The sequence below is a fragment of the Phocoena phocoena genome, chromosome 10 (assembly GCF_963924675.1).
Source record: "Phocoena phocoena chromosome 10, mPhoPho1.1, whole genome shotgun sequence".
NCBI classification, from domain to species: Eukaryota; Metazoa; Chordata; class Mammalia; order Artiodactyla; family Phocoenidae; genus Phocoena; species Phocoena phocoena.
The window spans coordinates 1,227,327-1,246,023 of record NC_089228.1 but is presented as its reverse complement, the minus strand read 5'-3'; the positions used below and the strand labels follow the sequence as shown (position 1 = coordinate 1,246,023).

At 53.7% G+C, this 18,697-nt stretch overlaps 1 protein-coding gene across 3 annotated transcripts in view; it reads left to right on the top strand.

The window, feature by feature from the left end:
• Positions 1 to 18,697, top strand: part of MGLL (monoglyceride lipase) — a 102,010-nt gene that overhangs the window by 34,788 nt on the left and 48,525 nt on the right. For all 3 annotated transcript variants that reach the window (XM_065885327.1, XM_065885329.1, XM_065885326.1), the window contains exon 3: positions 974 to 1,080. In XM_065885327.1, the coding sequence (XP_065741399.1) occupies positions 974 to 1,080 (107 nt within the window). The remainder of the gene's footprint in view (positions 1 to 973; positions 1,081 to 18,697) is intronic.

Below are 18,697 nucleotides of genomic sequence, written 5' to 3'. Positions count from 1 at the left end.
TCCTTCCTTCATTCATTCATTCAAACCGCATTTGCAGAGTGCCAGCTGTAGCTCAAAACCGTGCCAGCCACAAAGAGGCAGCGAGAGAGAGAGAGAGAGAGAGAGAGAGAGAGAGAGTGAGAGAGAGAGAGAGAGAGTGAGAGAGAGAGAGAGTGAGAGAGTGAGAGTCAGTGTGTCCTCAAGAAGGTTACAGCCAGCGGGGAGGGCAGCAAGCTGCTTGGCCCCTGCTGGGCAGAGGGTTTGGAGCCCAGAGGAAGCTGTGGAATCTCCCTCAGAGGAGGGGCCCTGAGTGGGGCCTGGAAGGGAGGAGGAGGGAGCCGGGTAGGCAAAGCGGGGAAGAGAAGAAAAGGTGCACACGGAGCACAAACTCCAGCAGCTGAGGGCAAGCACGTGCAAATGGAGTTATCCGCACGACAGTGGGAAGAACTGTCTGTCGGCACAAGTGACAGAAAACCCAGTGCCTGCACGGCACAGCCAGGAGCAGGGCTGGGAGCGTGCTGGCTTCAGGTCTGGCTGGATTCAGGGCCCAGACAACACCGTTAGGACTGGGTTCCCCCTACGTGCCTCTCCTCTCTTGGGTTGACCTGTCCTCTAGGGTCGGCTCCTCCTGGACCCATTCGCTTGGCTGGAGCCGCTTGAGCCAGTGACTGCGGCTGCGACCCTGGTGCCCTGATTGGCTCAGGTCTGTCCCCTTGGGTGGGGCCGATGGAGGACCCGCCGTAAGCCAGCACCTGCAGAAGTGAGCTCCCGGGACTCCCTCAGCCCCCGGCTGGAGACACTGTTGTAGTGCCTGTTCTATAGGAACCGGCTCCGATCTGGGTGACCCTGAAGCCCATGTTTTAACAGCGTGCCCTCTCACTTAGACCCGTGATTTAGTGTTTGGCTCTCCGCTGATGTTGCGGGAGCCCTGCCCCGCCCTGGACACTGCCTCCATGGCCTGCACCTTCCTAACAGCCGTCTCTCATCCCTGCAGGGCCCTGGTCTTTGTGTCCCACGGAGCGGGGGAGCACTGTGGCCGCTACGACGAGCTGGCTCGGATGCTGGTGGGGCTGGAGCTGCTGGTGTTCGCCCACGACCATGGTGAGTAGCCCGGGGCTGAGCCCCCGCTCCGGGGCGCCCCCTTCCAGTCCTCCCTCCTCCTCAGTTTTCCACTTCTGATTCATGCACTGAAACTGGGAAAAGACGTTCTCCACGGGATGTTTGTAAGTAAAAAATGTGCAGTTATGTAAACCAGAAATGTGTCTGACCAGCAGTTTCTGTTGAGTCTGGGATTGAATGCAGGCTGATTAGAAACCTCCACTGAAAAGCCCCAAAGTCGGGATGTGTTTGTGTAAGAACTTGCCTCAGGCCAAGTCACCCTCTCTCACGTTTATAAAGCGCTCTCTGCACAGAGCGGGCCCCGGTTTCCCCCACAGGACTTCAGGCAATGCCATGTTCTCAGTGCAGGTGCCTTACACAGCCCAGTGCGGCCTCAGGTTGCTTCCAAAGCACTCAGGCCAGGAGAACAGTAAGGGTCTCAAGGGCCGTGTGGTCACGAGAAAACCGCGAACACGGGCACATACAGATGCACTCACACATGTACACACACGTCCCCAGGCCGAGTCTCTGATTCTTCATCAGTAACAAAATCCATAGTAACCATCAGAATTTGTTGCCTAAATCAGTATGTAGTTCCTTAATCGTTTGGGTGACCTTCTCTGTGGCTGGGAAGGCTCCCAGTCGAGATCTTTCTTTGTCTAACAGTCTTAAGAATGAAGAGTTCCTTGTGACGGACCATGGTGATTTCTGCACTGCTTCAATGTAGAAATCTATCATCCTGGCCTAGATCCAGAAACGTTGCTTCCGTTTTATCTGATAGGGAAATAATTACGTGAAAAGAGGGGTAGGGGAGAAGTGACAGGCCTGGGAGTCCTTGTGACAGGAGGGAAAGCTTGCCTGGGGCGTTTTGTATATAAGGAACTGCAGTTTGGTCTACCAAGAGCCCTTTTTCAGCCAGATATGTGCAAGGGTCCTCATAACTGAGAATATTGACTAAATTTACTGTGGTCATAATGTTCTGTAGTGCTTTGCAAACAGTCCCGGTGATATTTGTGAGACTGTTTGAGAGAGAATATCCGAGGGTTATCCTGATTTTCACTGTGGGACTGTCTTTATTTACTTTGACACCTTCTACACTGTAAGGCCCATGATAGGAATGACCTTTTTCCTATCGCTTTTGTCTCTGTTAACGTTTGTTGAAGTGAGCTGAACAACATGGGGGCCTTCTGAAAGAAAAGAATGTTTGTACTACGCAAACACGAAACACCTCCAACGGAATTTTAAGTTACCTGCTTTTAACCTTGAGGTCAACTACCCTCTTATCAGCTGCCTTTGGCCAAATCTGTGGCGGGGGAGTAACTGTCATGCCTTATTTATGCTGTCTGGCCGTAGAAGTTTGAAAAACAATTTGAAAAGCCTTCTTTTTTAGAGTAAAGAGAGAAGAAACAGCCTGCCTTTTGATGTTTCCAAATTACCATCCAGATCTGAGGCCTGGCTCTCTGTGACATTCTGAATATAGCTCAAAGCTGCTTGTTTGCGTTCACCTGTTTTAAGTTCCTTGATTGATCAGTTTCTTCCAACGACTCATGGGAAATCTCTCTGGCAAGTGCCTGTGGGAGGTGTTTTATTCAAGAAACGAACCCAGTGTGACTTTGGTTGTCTGGAGATGAGTGTGGCTGTGGCTTCCTTAGTGGGAGAAAGCGGGTGCTGGGCTGCCTTTGTGGGGTCTTGTGCCGGCTGGGGAAGCAGACACTGGTGGTTACGCCTCTCGCAGAGGTGTGGAGGGGAGCGGGGGACGTGGAGGGGATTGAGCCCAGGCCTGCTGGTTCTGCAGCCCAGCCTCCCTTTATCACACCGCACATGACTTGGTGTTCACACAGGCATGAAGCCTACAGAGAGGTGCTTCATTCTTTCCTGCATAGCTTTTAAATTTAAATAAAACCTCTGTGGGGAAAATGTCAGGGCATTTATGGGGCCAGTTGGAGGGATACAAAGATTAAAAACACAGAGCAAAAACACCTCTCAAGGCTCCAGGGCCTCGCCAGTGCCAGGCTGGCCTAAACCTCCCCGTTTCCAGTCCTGCTGTCGGTTGTCATCTGCACTCCTGTGCTTCCGGGGGGACCTGCCCCCCAGATGACAGAAGGGCCGCGACGCAGACACACCTGGGGCCAGGTGTCTACTGGACTGCAATTCCAGCCGTGGGCCTTAGACGCCTAACCATTCCGAGCCTTAGTTTTTTCATCTACCAAACGGGCCAGACAGTGCAGTGATAGAATAAAATAAGGCATACAGGGGCCCAGGGGAGGGTGGTACCTCTTCCCCTTCACTCTGCCAGCTCCTAGACACCCTCCAGCCCCAACGGGGGGACACCGAGGCTGGGAGCCGTGGTACCGGGTTCTTGGGTCCCCTGCCCGGCTGCAGAGGCTGCGGTGAAGATTGGCTGAAGGATAGATGGAAAGTGCTTCACAAAGTAAACAGATACCAAGGGCGGTTTCGTGGCGGTTTCTATAACACAATTTGTAGAAACACGGGTTTCTACAAATCCTATGCTAACTTGATTTTAAGTTAAATCTTCTTGCTCAGCTGTGCTCCAGTAAGAAACCTGGAGACGCTGGGTTGGGTGGTCTGGCTGGCCGCCTGGTGTGCACAGCAAGGTGCTCAATTAGCATCCCGTTTACCTTTGTTTTCTTTTTCTTTTTTTTCTCGGTACGCGGGCCTCTCACTGTCGTGGCCTCTCCCGTTGCGGAGCACAGGCTCCGGACGCGCAGGCTCAGCGGTCATGGCTCACGGGCCCAGCCGCTCCGCGGCACGTGGGATCTTCCCGGACCAGGGCACGAACCTGCGTCCCCTGCATCGGCAGGCGGACTCTCAACCACCGTGCCACCAGGGAAGCCCCTTTGTTTTCTATTTGACCTTAGAATTTTACAGGATGGCCTCCTGGGCCTGCAGGGCTTTGCCAGAAATGAGAATTATATTCCTGCCCTTCACTGAGTGCCACCTGCATGCCAGGCTCTAACCAAGGCCCTTTTCGTGCATTATTTCCTATCCCTCATAACAGTTAGTCAGAGGTGAGGGTCTGAGGCTCTCCTTGTCCACCAGAGCACACGTACCGGTCGGGGGCTCTTTGACTGCATCAGACCCCTGACCTCGCTAGCTTAACAAACAAAGGTTTATTTTTCTCCCGTGACATGAGAAGGCCGAGGCGGCTTCGGGACACCGCTGTGCCATCCACGCCCAAGGCTCCCTCTGTAGCTTTGCTCAGCTGTTCTCATTGCATGGCTTTCATGCCCACGGGTACCGGCTCCAGCTCCCGGGCTCAGCAGGAGGCAGTACAGAGCTCCCCGTCGTGTTGCAGCTACACCGCAGGTTCCAGGACAGCATCACACGGCCAGGCCCCAGCTGCACGGGAGGCGAGAGATCTAACTTGTTTGCTGCGTGTTTGCTGGTTCGGACAAAACAGGGCCTGGTTGCTAAGAAAGGCACCCAGGATGGACGCTAAAGCACCGTCTCCTCTGACAGCCGTGCTTCCAGGCGTGTTCTTTAAGAGAGCGTTTCTCATCCGTGTCTACGTTATATGTTTTCTGAGCTATGTTCAGCTCACCGTGTCCCCTTTCTGTGAGCTTTCAGAAGGTCTAGATGTGAAGGCTAGTATTAGGGTCATCAGTATGTAGCGGTGAAGGCTGCTAATCGTGCATTAACTGGGGTCAGGTCCTGTACAAGGAGCAGTGCACGGACACAGGCGCTGGCATCCTGATGGCCGAGGGACCTGTCCGCCCAGCCCCCTTAAGCAGCCCCGTGAAGCGCTCAGCTTTGTCCTAGTAGTTTTACCCTGAGGGGTACCTCTTCCTTCGGCTGGAGGCAGCGGAAGCTGACGTACGGTGTCGTGTGCTCGCTTCTCCCTCAGCCCCACAGCCTTCTCCCTGCCATGCAGCCCAGGCCTGAGCAGAGTAGAGGCATCACCAGTGTTTGCTGGATGCACGAAGGAGTGTATGGCCCGGAATAGATCAGACCAGAGATGCTGTGAATATCAGCAGACACTCACGTGAAAGTGTCAGCGTCAGCAGGGTGGAGAGGACCCAGCAGAGGGACCAGGACTCGGTCTGGTGGCTAAGGCTGGGGCGGGGCTGCTGTCGACTGGAGCTGGGGCACAGGAGCCTCGAGGCCTGTAGCTCAGGTGCTCGAGGCAGGCTCGGCCACCCAGCGGCACACGGCTTCCCAAAGCCTGGCGGGTTGGCGAGGTTCTGGGTCTTGTCGGCTGAGTAGAGGAGCCTGAGGGGAGAAGAAAGGGTGTAGAGGAGGGGCCCGTAGCTGAGAGCCATGGTCCTCTCCGGGGATGCCCCTGAAACACTGCGGTGGGGGCCTTGAAAAATACTGATGCTGGGGCCCCTCACTCCACAGAGACTCTGATCTCTCGGGACTTTGGTGTGGCCGTGGTGTCAAGACCTTTGAAATCCCCCAGGTGAGTCTAACGAGTGGCTGAGGTTGAGAACCGTTCCAGGCAGAGGAGGCCGTACGGTACTGGCAAAACTCAGATGCATGGGATCGCATGCTTACGTCCTGTTCAGATGGGACTCCCGGCCCGAGGGTTTAGCTAGATCCTGGAGTCTAGCCCCAGGAACGGAGGGGGAGCCAGCCCCTGGCCTGCGAAGCTCAGGGCTCTGTGGTGAGACCCTGTGGACGCTCGGGAAGGATGCTAAGCAGGGAGTAACCCCCGGCGAGATGGGATCCAGGGCAGGGCCAGCGAGGGAGGGGGCGGCAGGCAGAGTTGGGGGAGCTTCCGCGAGGTCTGAGCAGGTGGAGAACCAGGGGTGGGAGTTTCTGTGCTGTTCTAAATACAGCACTGAGGAAGCCCGGCCTCTCGTTCACGCCGTCCCTGGTCACCAGCTGCTCATGGTGACTCACTGGAAACCCCTTGGAGCAGTGGTATGAGCAGGGGAGAGGGGCCGGAGAGGCGGGCAGCCCCCAGTCCCACCTGCCGCTGGGGCAGGAGTGTTGGGAGGACTTGGGCGGCCAGCACAGCGGCTCCAGGCCCTTCCCACGAGCAGCCTCCTGACTCTGCACCGTGGTGCATTCAGAGTTACATTGGTGGGGCCCGAGTTGCCCTCTCTTTATTTACGGAGTATAAAAGAACCATTCCTAGCTGATTAACAGTGAGTTAATATCTGCAAATATTTGAGGGAAAGGGTTAAAGGCAGTTTGTATGTGTCTTATTTATTTTTTAACTTTTTAAAAAAACTCAGACAGGGCTGGGGTGTATGTGAGAAGAGGAAGCTCTGGGGGAGTGTCTGTGGGCGGCAGTTAAGCCTGACTCTCTTTGGTGGGAGCCCTGCCCAGTCAGAAGAAGAGTATTCAGGAAATTCAGGGGAGAAGAAGCTACCTGTGTGTTTTCCACACAGGGAGAGTTTTGAGTCAAGGCCCCTTGCGGGATCTAGTCTATAATTGCTGTCAGTTACACTCATATGTTCTGTTTCCAGTGGTTGAAAACTGTGTACGTTTTCTTGCTGTAGTAAACATGAGAGTGAAGTGGATGCCTGGAGAGGGCACGGGACCCCACCCGCGGTGGGTGCAGGCGTCAGACGCAGAAGGCAGGCCCCGGCCGCCTCTGGGTCCCTTCCAGGCCTTCGTGGTCCCTCCTCCTTGCCCTTCTGTATTCACGTTACACATCCCCAGACCTGCCAGCTTGGATATCCGTCTCTGACATGGGATTGTTTGGGATTGACTCTTTCTTGCGTAAAGCAAAAACGTCCACGAGCCTCCGTTTGCTCATCTGTAAAATGAAGGTGGTGATGACGATGATACCAACAACAGTGAAGTTACCTGTGGCTGAGACAAAGTGGGAGAGATGGGGTTCACACCTGGGGGAGGCCAGGGTCCCGGGAAGGCTGGTGGAAACCCCGACGGCTGGGCCCACCCCCACATTTTCAGCTTCAATTGGGCAGGTTCCAAGAAGTGGGCCAGGGTCACCACAGGTGTTTCTTGGGTAGAATTTACTTTAAATAAGGTGCAGCGTCGGGAATTCCCTGGCGGTCCAGTGGTTAGGACTCCGCGCTTCCACTGCATGGTCGGGGAACTAAGATCCTGCATGCCATGTGGTGCGGCCAAAAAACAAAAAGTGCAGCGTCAGTGTCGTTAAACTTGGAAGTGGAATATCTGCAGTCAGCAGACTGGGCATCTCCTGCAGCAGATACAGCCCGGGGACCTCCCTTGTGCAGTCTGTGCTGGGCGTAGGCTGCAGAAATGACACAGACCCGGGTACCTACCTCCAGAGCCTCCCAGGGCAGGGAAGGCGGCAGGTACCCTGGGCCTCTGGTGGAAGTGTCCCTGGGGGTAAAGGGGGACGGGTCTTCCCTGGAGGGTGAGCATGGGGAGAGGCTTCAGAGTACACGACTCCGGTGACCTTGGACAGGGCACTAAGCCTCCCCGAGCCTCCGTTTCCCCACCTGTGACTGAGTCAGAGCATCTGCCTGGTGAGGAAACATGATGTGGTAGCTGCCGGGCGCGTATCAATATCAGTAGATATCGGCGCTGCCCCCCGCCCACCCCCAGACCCCTGCTCTCTGCGTCCCCAGACGCAGTCTTCAAGAAGAGGACCTCGTCCCTCTCCCCGCAGACTAGGGGCGTGCTTCCCATCTCCTCTGAAGCAAGGGGCTCACACCCCCCATTTTATTTAAGCCGAACTCCATGTCACCCTCGACGGGACCTCTATAGGGATGTCCCTGTCACCGAGCACCCTCTTTATCACCATCTGGGGGCTTCCGTTTATCATGTCCGTTCTTTACCCACGACTGATTCCATTTTTAAAGACATATAGGGGACGTCCCTGGCGGCCCAGCGGTTAAGGCTTCGCATTCCAGTGCCGCGAGTGCGGGTTCGATCCCTGTTCAGGGAGCTAAGATCCCACATGCCTCACGGCCAAAACACCAAAACAAGATAGAAGCAATATTGTAATAAATTCACTAAGGCCTTTAAAAATGGTCCACATCAAAAAAAATCTTAAAAAAACAATGAATAAAAATAAAGACATTTAGACAGTGATTGCTGGGGAAGGTGCCCTGATCTATTCACATGTGAAGCAGGTGACAAAAACACGCAGCCCTTTTGAGGGTTAGAGGCAAGTTTTGGTCTGAATCCTGCATCAGGCTCAGCGTGAGGGGCTTTGAGAGCCACATGGATGCTTCTGGAAGCCCAGTGCCGTCTTTTCTCGTCTCAGGGCAGGAAGTACCTGGTAACTTGCCACCCTGTTACCTTTCTAAAGGAATTTCCTCCAAGGGAGTGTTTGTTCACTCAAAACTACTCACCTGGCCCCGAGGTGGAAATATTTGAGGCTTTCTGGTAAGGAGAAAACAGTCTCCACTCTCCGTCTCTGGAGGAAGCAGTTTCTGGAGTGTTCAGGTGTGTCACGTGTTGGAGGAGAACAGTCGAATTACCTACACGTGGTGCTGTGCTAAAAAGGAAAAGTGGATAATTCTAGGGAAGGGAGTTCTTCTCAGCACCACGGATGCTCTGTCCACACGTCAGGAACTGAGAGAAGATGGACCTCATTTTAACGTATATGTAGGTTATATTTGAAAGTAGAGCAAAACATGTACCTTAGTATCTGGAAGACTTGAGTTCAAGTCAGTTCAACCACTTACTTGCTGTGTGACTCTGGACAAGTTACCCAGGCTCCCTGAACCTCAGTGTTCTCATCTACAGCAAGAGAAGGATCAAAGTCTCTACCTACCCCATAGGGTCAGTGAAGGGACCAAGTGAGGTAGTGCACTTAGAGTGCCTGGCCCCTTGTGGGGACTGGACACCTGACACCCACACAGGCCCCACCCCCTCCAAGTGCAGGTCACTAGGGTAAGGGAAACAGGGAAGAACGAGACAGCCAGGGCGGGGGGACGGTCCCTGCAGAAATGGCTCCAGGTGAGCTGAGACTTGAATGACAGCTGGGACTCCATCCAGGCAGAGGTGCAGAGGCACAGAGGCCCGGGCAGGACGCGGGCACGGGCTTCCCCGTCACGAGCTAGGCACCACGAGCCAGAGGCGTGTCCTCCTGCATTAAAGGTGAGCATCCCAAGCTTTGGGGAGGCAGAGGCCAGGTCACGTAGTAGGAAGGGCATGCGGGTTCCCTGCACCATCCAGGATGCGGACGGTTGAGAAGAGAAGCCATGATCGGGCTGGGTGACCAAAGCCTGGGGCTTGGGGACCATCAGCTGCTCGGGAGGAAGGGAACCTGCTGGTACCAGAGCCTCACAGACGGCCTGGACCAGGGTGCCGAGCAGGGCGTGGCTGCTTCAAACGGATCAACTCCTGGGTCTCTACAACCACCGTTAGGCAGCTTGGTGCTGCCCACGTGGCCAAGGGATTTTGGAGGCCTGGGTAGCGTCAGCCACCTCCTAACGCACTGCTTTGTGTGGGCGCTGGACCAGCGTGTGCCCACGGCTGCAGCCTACCCGACGGCCTGGCCACCTCCAGCACCAGCTGCGGGCCTGCCAGTGCCCACCCTCCCACCGGGTGTCCCTGCCCCGGGTCCCCTCAGTGCTCCTGCAGCACCTTCCAGCAGAGGAAGGTTCTTCTCCACGGTGCCTTTTCGGCTGTCTGTCCACGCGTTGGCCTCTTAGCTCCTCCAGCTTTGGAGGCAGGACTTTTTCTCCTGGTCACTCCCTGAGGGGAGGTGTCATGACTGGGAAATAAGGAAGCTGAGTGGCCGCCTGAGGTCACTGCCTTCCTCTCTCCAGTCGGGGCCCATCCTTGGGGGGAGCGAGATGGGGAGAGACGGGGTCGGGGGAAGGAGGATGCTGGAGGAGACCCCACGGAGGGCAGGGTCATGGGCGCAGAGGTCAGAGCAGAGCAGGAAATGGACACCAGCCCGGGCCTGCACCGGGTCAGCAGCAGGACATGTCCGGGGCCCTTGTGCTTGGACAGCAGAGGTCCCCGCCTGGTTTGGGCGGGAAGGAGGGGGCCTCGTGGCCTTCAGTGTCCGGAGCCTCCCATTCCGGGCCGAGTCAGAGCTGTCCTTGACCCTTCAGAGCCTGCAGCTGTGGACGGGCTGCTGGCCAGGCGGCTCGGGAGGGTGGTGCCTTTAGCTGTCAATTTATGACACCCTTGGTCACGGGCGTCTTAAAAATGAGCTCTGGAGATGTGCCCTCTGGGCCTTTTCTTCCCAGGCAGCTGCTCCCTGGCTGCTGGGTTCATGTGCCGGCAGCCCTGGCGACCCCCGAGCACGCCAGCCCGTGCCCTGCATCGCGCTCCACGAGGCCAGCTCCTCCCCACCGCGTGCCAGACGCCTTCTAAATGGAAAGTCTGCACCCGCTTAGGTAACAATTACTTTGGATTATTTTTTCCCATCTGCAAACACTGAGTCTTTTCCTGAAGACGTTCAAGTCGGGTGGATCGGCACCTGTCCCCAGTGTTAGGGACCCGCAGGCTCTTCCAGCGCACGTGAGACCAGGGGCCAGGAGCGGCCAGGGTGAGTGGCAGGACCTGGGGTGATCGCCTGGGTTCAAACCACCAGGCAGGTGGTGTGGTCAGGGACGCGACCCGCGGCCCCCCTTCCTTGTGAGGTGGGGGTGCTGGCGGTGGTGCCTGGATGCAGAGCTCCCATGGTCACCACCCGGGAGGCCCGAGGGTGAGCAGGCCTGGCCCAGGGGAGCCCGGCAGGGGTGGCGCGGGCCCTACACGCGGACTCGTGACTGAAGCTGAAATGGTGATTGTAGCTGCCGTCCTCACTTGGTCCCCGACGAAGCCGCAGGCCGCAGCAAGCCTGCAGGGATGGCCCGTCTCCTCGATTCAGGCGCGGTGGGTGCGGGTTCAGGATCCCACCCTGAACAGCAGGCTGGGGCCGGGACCCAGGTCCCCCACACGTCTCCCCAGGCTTGGAAGCTGCCGCTGCCCTTCAGTACGTTAACATTAGAAATAACTGGCTGCAGATGGACCGGGAAGAGGAGCCACCGAAAGAAATTTTAGAACAGTGGGGCCAGAGTCGGCTTCATTGGGATGTGTCCCTGGGGAAGGCCACACTGACTGCCGCGGGGGGGGGCTGCCTGGGGGAGGGGCCTCGTCTCTGTTCTGTGAGCTGGAGCCTTTTGGAAGTGGGAGCACAACAAGGCCCGGTCCCACCAAGGGCTAAAAATAACTGCTGAGATGCCGCCAAGGGCCAGGGCCTCTGGGAGAAGGGGAGCAGCCGGCGGGTTCCCTCCCCCCACCCCGGGAAAGGGCCCCATGTGGCAGACGAGGTGCTTCACAAGTACCTGTTACCCACCTGCAGATAATAAATGCCCAGCTGCGCTTGCCCCTTTCCCGAGGGTGTCTGTAGCCTTTGCTTAATTTCGCTGCGCACGTTGCTCCCGAGGTAGCAAGAGAGATCTTCAGTGCATTTCCCAGGTGAGGCAATGAGCTGGGCGGGCCAGGACCAGAACCAGAACTCCTGCTCACAGCTCTGGGAAGCGCCCTCAGTGCCTTGATTTCTGTCCCATTAGCGGTAAGAGGAAGAAGTCAGAGACCACCGAGGAGCCCAGCGGGATACTCAGACCAGGGGCATCTCATGGACAGGCACCCTGGGGGCACCTCGCGTATTCAGCACCTGCCTGGACATCCGCAAAGGAAGCTCTGCCTGTGAAACCTGGGCGAGTCGGAGCCGGAGAGCTGGGCTCCCAGGGGCCAGGCCGGAGAAGTGAGTTTGCAGGACACGCTGGGACGGAGGCGCCCTGAGTGGCTGCACCCAGGCTCTGCCCCAGACGAGCTGTGTGCCGGGCCTCTCTGGGCCTCTGCCTCTGCAAAAATGAGACCAGCGAAACTTGCGGCGTGAGCTGGGCCTATGCAGGACATGCTCGGAACCGAGCGTGAAGTCGGGGTGCAGTCTCTGCCCGAGGCCACTGCACAGTGGCAGCTTCCCCAGGAGGACCGTGGGCTCCTGCCCTGCTTCTGGAAGCGGCTGGAGCTGGAGGAGCCCTGGAGAGACCCCCGTCCCTTAGCATCTCACGCCCACCCAGATCCAAGCCAGCCAGCCTGACACAGCAGTGTGGAGGAAGGGGGTTGCCTGGCGAGCCCCAGAAAGCAGGCAGACTGGTCATCACCTCCCAGGGGACGACCCCCACACTGCAGGCCCCTCTCAGCGTAGTCAGCCACCAGCACGCACCCAACTGTAAGCGCCAGGACAGCAGCCCAGGGACCCGCTTCCTGGGTCCTGCCCGGGGCCGCGTCCGTAACAGGGTCTCGGTGAGCATCTGTGGATATGAGGCAGTTGACTAAAAATGATCGTTTCTCTGGGTTTGCCCAAGTTCAGGCTCGTGAATGTGTGTGTGTGTGTGTGTGTGTATGAATTTGGACTAGAGGATGGGCCCTGTTTAAAGAAAATCAAATAACGCTTTCCCACTGGGGAACATCCGTCATCTCTGTGCTGGTATTTTTTTCCATGGATCACCCCTCATTTAACCCTTGCAGCAGTGTGGTGAGACAACCAACATGCCCATGGAGGCAGCCAGCTGGCTCAGAGATGGAGAGTAACTTGCCCAAGGCAACACAGCCAATGCGGGGAGGTGGGAGAGGAGCAAAGCTGGATTCAAATCCCCACACTCTTTGCCTTGTTAAGACCTTGACTTTTGAAAAACTGCTTTGGAGTGAGGTGTCGCAGGCCCTTTCAGACCTGCGATGGCCGTGAGCAGCCTGGCTTGGAGTGCAGTCCCCAGGCAAGTGGCCCTGGGGTTTCTGCACCTCCCGACAGACAGAAGTGCCAGAGCAGCTCCAGGAACAGCTCATGACGCGCAGTCTGTCGGGGGAGGGGTGCCGGCTCCCCACCGAGCCCTCCGCCAGGGCTCTGCTCGAAGATGCCCTGACCCCCACGGGTGGCACACAAGCTCAGCCAATGGACAGAGAGTGTTGGGCCGATTCCAGGAGTGGAAACGCAGTCCTTCTGCCCCCCCCCCCCCGATTCCTCAGAGACGGCGTCACCGCATTTCCCACACTGACGGCATCCTCTGAGCACCACGGGGGTGGGGCTCCCCGTTTTCAGGGTGAGCCCAGCCTGGACGAGCTTGGTGTGATGCTCCAGAGGGACGCGGCTCAGGACCTGGCCCCGTGTTTCTGGCTGTGTGGCTGGGACAGTCCAGTCTCTCTCTCAGAGCTACATTTTCCCCATCTGTGATGGGCCTGAGGCTTCCCCTAGAGACCATAAATCACTGCAACCAACACGAACTCCATGTGCAGTAAACGCATGATTCTTCCCCTCCTCTCCGCTCTGCTCTCGTTAGGAGCTTTGAGACCGCCCTCCCTGCCACGCTTGCTTCCGTCCTTCAACACAGAAAACCAAGTTGGCTGGCAGGGGCCAGCTGTCTTCCCCAGAGTCGTGGAGAAGGGCTGGATCATTTTGGCACCATAATAGTAATTATTTCTTTCCTCGGCTGTTCTGCAGATGTCACCAGATCGGAAAACTTGCTTAGAGGGTTTATTCAGTGGAAACTTCCTCTTTTACCAAAAAAGGAGAGGAATCATCTGTGGTGCTTCATCTCAAGGCCCAGGGGCAGAGTCCAGGGTCCCTGGGGGCGGAGGGAGGGCTGGGCTGATCTGGAGCAGCTCAACCCCTCCTTTTGTCCACAGACCCACCAACCAAGAGCCCCTGAGGTCATGCGGCTCCCGGGCTTGAAGCATCTCGGTAAAACGGCACCGTTTCTGTGAACTAAAGTTTCTCCAAGTGGGAGAAGCTGCCGTGAGATGTGAGGACGGGCCTGTGATGAGATTTCTAAATGATGCAGGTGGACACAGACGTCCCTCTCGAGCTCGAGACCCAGGACGGGGATGAGCTGACCTCTACTGAACACGCTGTGTGCCGGGCACGACACTGAGGGCTCTCTCTCACATCTGTGTGGGGACAGGTCCGGACACAGTTGAGACGTTGGCTGGTCTGCCGGCACCCGCCTGACCCCGTGCGTTTCCCCTGCCGCTGTCACAGAATAGGGGACCATTTGAAGTAGCCGTAGGGAGCCTCCTAGACCATCCTCACCTGCGAGGACACCGTTCACAGTTTGAAGCTAGTGTGTTTATATACATTTTCAAGTTTCCCCTTTAGCGATAGCTTGTCATCGGCATGGTAAATTGACTGGTTTTCCCATAAAGTACGTCTGACTTTACGGCCTTTTTAAAGAGTGATCGAGAAAAGAAAACTGTAAATGATGTCCCCACTCTCCGTGCTCCAACAGCAGAACTGCTGAGGGCACAGAGGGTGCTTTGTCTCCCAGTGCCAGGGACGGGGGGGCGCTCAGGAGGAGGTGCTGTGGGTTGAACCTGCTGCGGGGCCGGGATCGTGGGTCAGTTTGCACAGAGAACTCGTGCCATTTCCTCCACACCCGAGAGCCTCACTCCTTCATCTGTTCATTTCTTCATTCACTTGTTCATTCTGTGATTTACTGATCACCTGCCAGGGCCAGGCCGGCTTCACACCTGTGAAGGAGACGGCGCAGTCCCTGCCCTTGTCAGACACTAAGCGGAAATGAATGACTTCAGAGTGTATAACTCAGAGATCGGTGTCAGAAGGAAGGTGAAACGGGGTGGGGTGGGCAGTGGAGCAGGAGGCTGGCCTCACTGAGCTGGTGACAGCTAAGCCAGGACCAGAGGAGGGGAGGGGGGCCGTGAGTATCCGGGCCACAGGGCACCTGCAGAGGCCAGGCAGCAGGAGAGCAGGCGCCGTGGGGGGAGGGGGAGGTGACACAGGTGACAAGGGCAGGCCACGTAGGGCCCAGTGGACCCTGGGCCCCTCATCTGTAAAATGGGGGTAAGAGACCTCACACACTGTGCTGCAGACTTGATGGCATCGCCGGCACCGACACGTGTGGGAGGAGCTCAGTGACCTTGAGCAAACACGCACCCCTTTCCTGCAGCACACACGCAGGCTGGCAGCCTTCATCCCAAGGCGCTGATGCACCTGGCTAAAGGCAGCTGAGTTGGGGTACCCTGAGCCGACTTCAGATGTCCCCCAGCTCACGACACCATCGCAGCTTCCTTCGTGTCCCCAGGGCTCTTCCGGGACTTTTATCTTTTAGGAGTTCAGGGAGGAGTTTCTTTCTCTGGGGGAATCCATTCATCTGGGAATGGGGACACATCTCCTGCCAGACTCATGGCTGGGCCTCGAGCTATCTCACTGGTTTTGGGAAGTTGGAGGGTCCCAGAGCTAAGATGTAGAATCCTTGAGGACAGGAACTGTGTTGCTAATTTTACACGTATGTGTGTATTATGTACTGTATATTGTATATGTGTCTGTGCACTGGGATATGCCTCATACAGGTTCTCAGAAACAGTAAGAAATCAATAGTGAATTCCCTGGTGTTCCAGTGGTTAGGACTCAGCGCTCTCACTGCCCAGGCCCTGGGTTCAACCCCTGGTCGGGGAACTAAGATCCTGCATGGTGCAGCCAGAAAAAAAGAAAAGAAATCAAGAAATACTTGTAGATCACAGCGTTTCTGACCGAATCAGTCAGCAATTGCCACAGTAATATTGTATAGCAAGGCCCCCCAGACTCGTGAGCACAAGACAGCAATAGCGTTGTTCTTCTTGTGTATCTGTAGGTCGGCTGACTTGGGCCGCGCCTGGCTGCGCTCAGATTGGGTCCGGTCCTCTCCACGAGCTCTCGTCCTCCTTGGGCCAGGGGTCTAGCCAAATCCTGCTCCTCCCAGGACCATGTCAGAAGCATGAGAGAATGGTGGGACCATGTAGTGCTTTTTAAAGCCTCAGCTCAGACTGGCCCCACCATCACCTCTGCCCATAGTCTACTGGCCAAGCCCAAGGTCGGGACATCCTACATTCCTCACCTGGCGTGAGGACCCGCAGTGACTTGGGGCAGAGAGCTCAGGTGGAGGAGGCTTCCCTAGAAAAGAGCTGAGGCTCATCCCAGTGTTGACCTGGGCCCAGGTTATCAAGGATGGAGCCCAAGCTGATTTTAAACAGTACGTAGGCAATCACTTCTTATTTTAAAAGATACATATTTATTGACCAGAGGGCAGACAGTAGAGGCAAGGAGAACTACAATCCTGCAGCCTGTGGAACAAAAACCACATTCACAGAAAGATAGACAAAATGAAAAGGCAGAGGGTGATGTACCAGATGAAGGAACAAGATAAAACCCCAGAAAAACAAATGAAGTGGAGATAGGCAACCTTCCAGAAAAAGAATTCAGAATAATGATAGTGAAGATGATCCAGGACCTCGGAAAGAAGAATGGAGGCAAAGATCAAGAAGATGCAAGAAATGTTTAACAAAGACCTAGAAGCACTAAAGAACAAACAAACAGTGATGAACAATACAATAACTGAAATGAAAAATACACTAGAAGGAATCAGTAGCAGAATAACTGAGGCAGACGAACGGATAAGTGACCAGAAAGACAGAATGGTGGAATTCACTGCTGCAGAACAGAATAAAGAAAAAAGAATGAAAAGAAATGAAGACAGCCTAAGAGACCTCCGGGACAACATTAAACACAACAACATTCGCATTCTAGGGGTCCCAGAAGGAGAAGAGAGAGAGAAAGGACCGGAGAAAATATTTGAAGAGATTATAATCGAAAACTTCCCTCACATGGGAAAGGAAATAGCCACCCAAGTCCAGGAAGCACAGAGAGTCCCATACAGGATAAACCCAAGGAGGAACACTCCGAGTCACATAGTAATCAAATTGGCAAAAAGTAAAGAAAGATTATTGAAAGCAGCAAGGGAAAAATGACAAATAACATACAAGGGAACTCCCATAAGGTTAACAGCTGATTTCTCAGCAGAAACGCTACAAGCCAGAAGGGAGTGGCATGACATGTTTAAAGTGATGAAAGGGAAGAACCTACAACCAAGATTACTCTACCCGGCCAGGATCTCATTCAGATTGGATGGAGAAATCAAAAGCTTCACAGACAAGCAAAAGCTAAGAGAATTCACCATCGCCAAACCAGCTCTCCAACAAATGCTAAAGGAACTTCTCTAAGTGGTAAACACAAGAGAAGAAAAGCACCTACAAAAACAAACCCAAAACAATTTAAAAAATGGTAATAGGAACATACTTACAGATAATTACCTTAAACGTGAATGGATTAAGTGCTCCAAGCAAAAGACACAGGATCGGTGAGTGGATACAAAAACAAGACCCATATATATATATATATATATATACTGTCTACAAGAGACCCAGTTCAGACCTAGGGACACATACAGACTGAAAGTGAGGGGATGTAAAAAGATATTCCATGCAAATGGAAATCAGAAGAAAGCTGGAGTAGCAATACTCATATCAGACAAAATAGACATTCAAATAAAGAATGTTACAAGAGACAAGGAAGGACACTACGTAATGATCAAGGGATCAATCCAAGAAGATGTAACAATTATAAATATATATGCACTCAACATAGGAGCACCTCAATACCTAAGGCAACTGCTAACAGCTATAAAAGAGGAAATCGACAGTAACACAATAATAGTGGGGGACTTGAACACACCAATGGAGAGATCATCCAAACAGAAAATTAATAAGGAAACACAAGCTTTAAATGACACAACAGACCAGACAAATTTAATTGATATTTATAGGACATTCCATCTAAAAACAGCAGATTACACTTTCTTGTCAAGTGCACACAGAACATTCTCCAGGATAGATCACATCTTGGCTCACAAATCAAGCCTCAGTAAATTTAAGAAAATTGAAATCATATCAGGCATCTTTTCTGACCACAATGCTATGAGATTAGAAACCAATTACAGGGAAAGAAACATAAACACAAACACATGGAGGCTAAACGATATGTTACGAAATAACCAAGAGATCAGTGAAGAAATAAAAGAGGAAATCAAAATACCTAGAGACAAATGACAACAAAAACACGACGATCCAAAGCCTATGGGATGAAGCAAAAGCGGTTCTAAGAGGGATGTTTATAGCTATAGAATCCTACCTCAAGAAACAACAAACATCTCAAATAAACAATCTAACCTTACACCTAAAGGAATTAGAGAAAGAAGAACAAACAAAACCCAAAGTTAGTAGAGGGAAAGAAATCCTAAAGATTAGAGCAGAAATAAATGAAATAGAAACAAAGAAAACAATAGCAAAGATCAATAAAACTAAAAGCTGGTTCTTTGAGAAGATAAACAAAATTGATAAGCCATTAGCCAGACGTATCAAGAAAAAGAGGGAGAGGACTCAGATCATTAAAATTAGAAATGAAAAAGAAGTTACAACAGACACCACAGAAATACAAAGCATCCTAAGAGACTACTACAAGCAACTCTATGCCAAGAAAATGGACAACCTGGAAGAAATGGGCAAGTTCTTAGAAAGGGATAACCTTCCAAGACTGAACCAGGAAGAAATAGAAAATAGGAACAGACCAATCACAAGTAATGAAATTGAAACTGTAATTAAAAATCTTCCAACAAACAAAAGTCCAGGACCAGATAGCTTCACAGGTGCATTCTATCAAACATTTAGAGAAGAGCTAACACCCATCCTTCTCAACCTCTTCCGAAAAATTGCAGAGGAAGGAACACTCCCAAACTCATTCTATGAGGCCACCATCATGCTGATACCAAAACCATAAAAAGATATTACAGAAAAAGAAAGCTACAGACCAATATGACTGATGAATATAGATGCAAAAATCCTCAACAAAATACTAGCATACAGAATCCAATAACACATT